The 8,171-nt window shown below is 45.6% G+C and overlaps 1 protein-coding gene across 10 annotated transcripts in view; it reads right to left on the bottom strand.

Annotated features, from left to right (window-relative positions):
- Nucleotides 1-3,739: 3,739 nt before the first annotated feature.
- The window catches only part of LOC112250626 (dynamin-like 120 kDa protein, mitochondrial), a 55,667-nt gene continuing 51,235 nt past the window's right edge, over nt 3,740-8,171 (bottom strand). For all 10 annotated transcript variants that reach the window (XM_024420929.2, XM_024420931.2, XM_024420930.2 and 7 more), the window contains 2 exons: nt 5,500-5,572; nt 3,740-4,857 (listed from right to left, as the gene is read on the bottom strand). In XM_024420929.2, coding sequence (XP_024276697.2) covers nt 5,508-5,572 — 65 coding nt within the window. In that variant the 3' untranslated portion in view covers nt 3,740-4,857; nt 5,500-5,507. The remainder of the gene's footprint in view (nt 4,858-5,499; nt 5,573-8,171) is intronic.

Genomic DNA, 8,171 nt, shown 5'->3' with positions numbered 1-8,171 from the left:
ATCAACCCATGGAGGCCTGGATTTGGAAAAACACACTACAGGCTGATCTAACTTTGATGTAATGTCCTTAAAACAAGCCAAAATGAGGCTCAGTAGTGTGTGTGGCCTCCACGTGCCTGTATGACTTCCCTACAACACCTGGGCATGCTCCTGATGAGGTGGCGGATGGTCTCCTGAGGGATCTCCTCCCAGACCTGGACTAAAGCATCCGCCAACTCCTGGACAGTGTGGTGCAACGTGGCGTTGGTGGATGGAGCGAGACATGATGTCCAAGATGTGCTCAATTGTATTCAGGTCTGGGGAACGGGCCGGCCAGGCCATAGCATCAATGCCTTCCTCTTGCAGGAACTGCTGACACACTCCAGCCACATGAGGTCTAGCATTGTCTTGCATTAGGAGGAACCCAGGGCAAACCGCACCAGCATATGGTCTCACAAGGGGTCTGAGGATCTCATCTCGGTACCTAATGGCAGTCAGGCTACCTCTGGCGAGCACATGGAGGGCTGTGCGGCCCCCCAAAGAAATGCCACCCCACACCATGACTGACCCACTGCCAAACCGGTCATACTGGAGGATTTTGCAGACAGCAGAACGTTCTCCACGGCGTCTCCAGACTGTCACATGTGCTCAGTGTGAACCTGCTTTCAACTGTGAAGAGCACAGGGCACCAGTGGCGAATTTCCCAATCTTGGTGTCCTCTGGCAAATGCCAAACGTCCTGCACGGTGTAAGGCCCTCATACCACCCTCATGGAGTCTGTTTCTGACCGTTTGAGCAGACACATGCACATTTCTGGCCTGCTGGAGGTCATTTTGCAGGGCTCTGGCAGTGCTCCTCCTGCTCCTCCTTGCACAAAGGTGGAGGTAGCAGTCCTGCTGCAGGGTTGTTGCACTCCTACGGCCTCCTACACATCTCCTGATGTATTGGCCTGTCTCCTGGTAGCGGCTCCATGCTCTGGACACTACGCTGACAGACACAGCAAACCTTATTGCCACAGCTCGCACTGATGTGTCATCCTGGATGAGCTGCACTACCCTGAGCCACTTGTGTGGGTTGTAGACTCCATCTCATGCTACCACTAGAGTGAAAGCACCAGCAGCATTCAAAAGTGACCAAAACATCAGCCAGGAAGCATAGGAACTGAGAAGTGGTCTGTGGTCACCACCTGCAGAACCACTCCTTTATTGGGAGTGTCTTGCTAATTGCCTATAATTTCCACCTGTTGTCTATTCCATTTGCACAACAGCATGTGAAATTTATTGTCAATCAGTGTTGCTTCCTAAGTGGACAGTTCGATTTCACAGAAGTGTGATTGACTTGGAGTTACATTGTGTTGTTTAAGTGTTCCCTTTATTTTTTTGAGCAGTGTATATAGACATAAGCTGAAAGGCTTCTCAGCAAGGAAAAAGCCACTGCTCCAAAACCGGCATAAAAAAGCCAGACTACGGTTTGCAACTGCACATGGGGACAAAGATCATACTTTTTGGAGAAATGTCCTCTGGTCTGATGAAACAAAAATATAACTGTTTGCCCATAATGACCATTGTTACGTTTGGAGGAAAAAGGGGGAGGGCTTGCAAACCGAAGAACAACATCCCATCCGTGAAGCACGGCGGTGGCAGCATCATGTTGTGGGGGTGCTTTGCTGCAGGAGGGACTGGTGCACTTCACAAATTAGACAGCATCACGAGAAAGGAAAATTATGTGGATATACTGAAGCAACATCTCAAGACATCAGTCAAGAAGTTAAAGCTTGGTCGCAAATGGGCCTTCCAAATTGACAATGACCCCAAGCATACTTCCAAAGTTGTGGCAAAATGGCTTAAGGACAACAAAGTCAAGGTATTGGAGTGGCCATCGCAAAGCCCTGACCTCAATCCTATAGGAAATTTGTGGGCAAAACTGAAAAAGCGTGTGCGGGCAAGGAGGCCTACAAACATGACTCAGTTACACCAGCTCTGTCAGGAGGAATGGGCCAATATTCACCCAACTTATTGTGGGAAGCTTGTGGAAGGCTACCCGAAACATTTGACCCAAGTTAAACAATTGAAAGGCAATGCTACCAAATACTAATTGAGTGTATGTAAACTTCTGACCCACTGGGAATGTGATGAAAGAAATAAAAGCTGAAACAAAGCACTACTATTATTCTGACATTTCACATTCTTAAAATAAAGTGGTGATCCTGACCTAAGACACAGATTTTTTTTTACTAGGATTGAATGTCAGGAATTGTGGAAAAACTGAGTTTGAATGTATTTGGCTGAGGTGTATGTAAACTTCCAACTTCAACTGTAGGTTTGAGCAACAACGACACACTAAACACAGCTGTCTAAAGAAGCATGCTGTATACAAATCGGGTGGACATTTAAGTGATTTCATATACTCTCCCAACAAGCGCAAAGCCAACTTTTTGTTTTCCTTTACCATTCAAGTTCTACATTACTCAATGTCGACAAATGAGATACAGACCTGAAGGAGGGCGCACGGGGGATTTCCGCAGCTCAGGAGGATGCATACTATGTCTGCGAGGGAAAAACTAAAAGTCTTCAGTCAAAGGTCAGACCAACAAGACCGTCGTCCGTGTGGCAGAAGATCGCCTGCTGGGTATGAACAGTTCAACATGAAGAATCGCTGGGGAACGAAACAACAAAAACGACGGCCAATGTTCTGGGGTCAGAGGCGATCAGACGGCCACCCCGCAGCGCTCGGCCGAGGTTTGTGTTAGCTTGTCTTGTCCTCAACAACACTCTGCGGCAGCAGAAGGTAGACGGATGTAGTCAACAGAACATGGACATAAATTCATGGAAAATGCTACTTTTTTTTTTATTGACGTCAATTTGATTTTCACTTATTTTCTTAAACACAATCAAATCTGTAATAAATAAAGCACATCTGAAGGGCTATACCATGCAAACACCTCATTATACAACATAAGAGAACTGTACGTGTTGAACCGACCGATGGATATACTGTTACAAGCACATTGAACTCTGATATTCCTCCCATAAGCAATAACAGATGCATGATTGGTATTAAATGTACATGTACACAATGTACGGTATACATACCCACATACACATATGAATGAGCTGGGTTAAGAATGTGACTAACTCCTTTAGTATATCTTATCATGAGATAGGCTTTAGAGCCGGGAGCAAAGAGTGAAGGGGAGAGGGGAAAGAGTGAAGGGGAGAGGGGAAAGAGTGAAGGGGAGAGGGGAAAGAGTGAAGGGGAGAGGGGAAAGAGTGAAGGGAGAGGGGAAAGAGTGAAGGGGAGAGGGGAAAGAGAGAAAGAAAAGAGAGAAAAGAGAGAGAGAAAAGAGAGAGAGAAAAGAGAGAGAGAAAGAGAGAGAGAGAGAGAGAGAGAGAGAGAGAAAGAGAGAGAGAGAGAGAGAGAAAGAGAGAAAGAGAGAGAGAGAGAGAGAGAAAGAGAGAGAGAAAGAAAGAAAGAAAGGAGAGAGGAAGAAAGAGAGAAAAGAGAGGTATAGAGATGAGGATGAGGTGGACAGAGGAGATGAGAGGGCTCGACAGGAGAGGAAGAGGGAAGAGCGAGAATAAAGAGGCGGAAGATCATGGAGAGGCGGAAGATCATGGAGAGGCAGAAGATCATGGAGAAGCAGAGGCAGAAACAGTGAAAGTACGAGTCAAAGGAGGGGAGGATGATGTGTGATTGAGTCCAGTACCAGGAACCCAATCCGTGCTTTATCACCACGTTTGAATCGAGCGAGGTCACTTGCGTCCTTCCCCCACCAATGTGGTTCCATCCACGGTAGATTGAACTGGATTCTAGTCCAATAGAAACCAAAGCTGGATCTTTTCCAGAACGAACATGGTACAGAGGTTGCTTAGTCCCATAGTGAAATGAACTGCTAGCACATAAACTTGTGATGATAATGAGGTGCACACACACACAGAAGGTCACAGAGAGAGGTACTTAGTGGGCTCGTGCACACTTCCTATCAAATAGCAGGCACAACTCTCAAATCAGGTCTGCTTCGACAAAATAAAAATCTACATTATATTGTGTGGAATAGATGAACCACTGTTAATATATGTGAGTTTTGGGAGGATGGAGGATGACCGTTGTACCAGTGTGAACTATGGGGTTCAGTGACGTCGATAAGTTGTAAGAGTTGGACTAGAGCTAGCCACTGGGCTAACTAAAGTGCAATAGCAATAAGAAGTCCTCAAAAATCATGTACTACATAGGGAAAAGGGTGCTATTTTGGAAGCAACCCTCGGACCGGTGCTGAAGCCAATTAAACACATTCCCAACCAAAGGAAAGGAAGTGTGAAGAGAGAGAAAACCTGTACAACATCGTCCAGAGCAAGAGAGATGTCGCTCGGTCAGTCAGGTGGTGTGTAACTTCAAGCTCGTCTTTTTCCTCCCCGTCTCTTAGTCTTCCGTGTCAAAAGAGTGAAAAGACGTGCAAAAAAAAAAAAAAAAAAGAAGAGGCAGGAGACAGTTGTTGGATTGCTGTGTGAAGAGGACACGTCTGGTGAACACATCCAGGGCCTTTAAAGCCCTGTGGAGAAGGCATGAGGCTGTGATAGGGAGGCCACCCAGATCTGAGAAAGTGCTCGATGCTCTGCCACGCTGGTAAACGGACCCAGCTCAGTTTAAAAGGGCTCTGTCCGACACACTCCACTTCTCTTCCATGTGCTGCGGCTCCTTCTTTCCTTTCATTCCCCTCCTTTCTTGTCGGTGAGGTGTGTAAAGGGGAGCGGTAAGCTAAGCCATAGACATTAAAATCAGATTTGGGGGTGGGGGAGTAGTCATTTACAGAGGGGGGGGGGGTTGTTTTCTTTGATCAGTGCATTGCTTCTGGGATCCGCAGGTTTGCTTCCAATGGTTTCTGCAAAGACAAAGGGTGAGATAGTTAAAATTATTCCACAGAACACTCGTTACTGGTTGGACAGTGACACTATCAACCAGCAATGAGCTGCATCATTTGAATAGAAGATAAGGGATGTGCATCTAGATCCATGGGCTCCGGTACAGGAAAGATACTTTTAACTGGAAACCATTTGGTGCAATTTGATTAGTGGAACTAATCGGTGCGATTTGATTCATTTCAATTCAATACAGTAACAATTGTTTTCTATTTTAAATATATATCTGATAGTGCTGGAGATCAGAGGGGTCAGAGAGAGAAGTGCGTGAATGATGTAGTGTTTGAGCTGAGCCATAGGGCAGACTGAGCATTTACCACTATAAGATTAGGGAGGGGGGGGGCACTTTGTTTTTGTCCCCCCACTTTTTATTTAATAAAAACTTTCATTACCCACTGATTAACTTGTCAGTTAATGGCCCAACACTCTTAACCGCTGGCAAAACTCTGGAATGAGTAGGTGTGTCCAAACTTTTGACTGGTACTGTATGTATTCACATGATTTGAGGTATGTTAGAGACATTTCTGTATAATGCTGGCCACTAATAGTCAATGTACTGTAGTACATGTGAGATATCTACAATGAGATCACTGAGAGTCAGATACCTGATGCTCTACTTCTCCTTGTGAAGAGCTTCTATGAAGGCTTCAAGTTTCTCCTGAATCTCGCGGACTTTCTCTGCAGAGGAGGAAAGACCAAAGGGAGTGGGTTAGTTGATAATTTAAAACAAACAGCGGATATGGAGCAGGGTTGGGTCAATTCCAAATTGAAGACAGGCAATTCAAGAAATAAACGAAAAATTATGACTTTGTGGATTTTTATTTTCAATGAATTCAACAAATTGACAAGGAGAACCTGTTTAAAAAGTTCATATTTTAGAATTTTTCAATTTAAGTAACTTCCTGAATTGACGGACTTCGAAGTGACCCCAACCCTGATATGGAGCATCCAAGATGCCTCAGTTCATACAGTACGTCACAGAAAACCACTTGTGAGTGGTTGATTCTGCTAAAAGAGGCCTATTCTACTCTATTGTGTTAGTATTTGCGAGACGACCCAAGGAGTTTGAGATGTTTCTCAGAACCGTGGCGTCCAAATACCAGTGACACAAGTTACAGCTCAAATATAAAAACGCAACATGCAACCATTTCAAATTTTACTGAGTTACAGTTCGCATAAGGAAACCAGTCAATTGAAATCCATTCATTTGGCCCTAATCTCTGGATTTTACAACTGGGAATACAGGTATGAATCTGTTGGTCACAGATCCTTGCGACATTGGGCCCTGCATTATCATGCTGAAACATGAGGTGAGGGCGGTGGATGAACAGCATGACAATGGGCCTCAGGATCTCGTAACGATATCTCTGTGCATTCAAATTGCCATTGTTAAAATGCAATTGTGTTCGTTGCCCGTAGCTTATGCCTGCCCATACATTAACCTCACCACGGGGCACTCTGTTCACAGTGCTGACATCAGCAAACTGCACGCCCACACGACGCCATACACTCCGCCATCTGCCCGGTATGGTTGAAACCGGGATTAATCCATGAAGAGCACACTTCTCCAGCGTGCCAGTGGCCATGGAAGGTGAGTCCACTGAAGTCGGTTACAATGCCGAACTGCAGTCAGGTCAAGACCCTGGTGAGGATGACGAGCATGCAGGTGAGCTTCCCTGAGACGGTTTCTGACAGTTTGTGGAGAAATTCTTTGGTTGTGCAAACCCACAGTTTCATCAGCTGTCTGGGTGGCTGGTCTCAGACGATCCTGCAGGTGAAGAAGCCAGATATGGAGGTCCTGGGCTGACGTGGTTACAAGTGGTCTGCACTTGTGAGGCTGGGTAGATGTACTGCCAATTTCTTTAAAACAACGGAGGCAGCTCATGGTAGAGAAATGAACATCGAATTCTCTGGCAACAGTTCTGTTGGACATTCTTGCAGACATCATGACAATTGCACGCTCCCTCAAAACTTGAGACATCTGTGGCATTGTGTGTGACAAAACTGCACATTTTAGGGAGGCCTTCTATTGTTCCCAGCACAAGGTGCCCCTGTGTAATGATCATACGGTTTAATCAGCTTCTTGGTATGCCACACCTGTCAGGTGGATGGATTATCTTTGCAAAGGAGAAAAGCAAATGTGAAAAATGTGAAAAACAAATGTGTGCACAAAATTGGAGAGAAATAAGCTTTTTATGCATATGAACAATTTCTCAGATTTTTTTATTTTAGCTCATGAAACATGGGACCAACTCCTTATATGTTGTGTTTATATTTTTGTTGTGTTCATAATAGCCTATGGCATACCTTCACAGTGTGTGAATTGTGAAACCAACGCCCTGAAATGTTGCAGAATAACAGACTTGTCACAGGCCATTGTGCCTCCACTGTCACCTCTTATTTCAGCCCAACAGCAGATGGTTCCCCACTGACAGCCCTCAAACCTAAAAAAAAACTGACCACTTCAGTGAAATATTCTGATGAAGAGGAGTTGTGGGCCATTTCATGTAAGCTCACCGCCACATCAAAGACCCCCCCCCTCCGAACCGATGACATGTTATGTCCCCCCAGGCACACGTCTAGCTAATGGACGGGAGATACCATGACAACATTCCACATGAAAGGGAAAATATACTGGAGAAACGTTGAGTCACCAACTCCCGCCGTTGGGGTCGTTTCGAGGAGAAATCCGTCCATATGACAACATGTACTGTCACACGAGGGACTGCAGTAACAGAGACTCTTTAAATCACTGATTTAACAATGGCAAGAGTAAAGTCTATGGGCCAGAGAGAGAGAAAAAGAGGCCTATAGGGGAGTAGCAGTGCCAGCTGCACCCATCCTTGGCCCAGTCTCTCCTTCGCGCTCTATTCCAGTAGACTAATCCGACTGGAGCTGCCCCAAGCACAAACTCAAACAAAACTCTGAGGCACAAACTGCAACTCAGCTACTTCCAATCAGCCTCACGAGATGCAAATCAGAAGAGTATCTTCAAATACTTTTGACTCAAAAAGGTTGGAAAGCTTCAAAACCACAAGTCGCCTTGATTTCCACGGGGACAATAAATCATAGCGGTTTAGACATGGGAACAACGATGTCTTAAGTGTCCATTTCAGGTCAACACAAAAGGTGGGAGCTGCATGCGTGCTTTAGAGGGTAACCTCATCCTAGAGCGAGGGGCTCGTGCGAGACCCTTTGAAGGGGAACGGGTGCAGAGGTATCCCTTTCTGACGGATGAAAGGCACACGGCAGCCTTTGAGGACACGCGCACGCAAGC

The sequence above is a fragment of the Oncorhynchus tshawytscha genome, linkage group LG05 (genome assembly GCF_018296145.1).
Source record: "Oncorhynchus tshawytscha isolate Ot180627B linkage group LG05, Otsh_v2.0, whole genome shotgun sequence".
Lineage (NCBI taxonomy): Eukaryota > Metazoa > Chordata > Actinopteri > Salmoniformes > Salmonidae > Oncorhynchus > Oncorhynchus tshawytscha.
The sequence above is the reverse complement of the archived record's forward strand: the minus strand, read 5'-3'. Positions and strand labels throughout refer to the sequence as shown.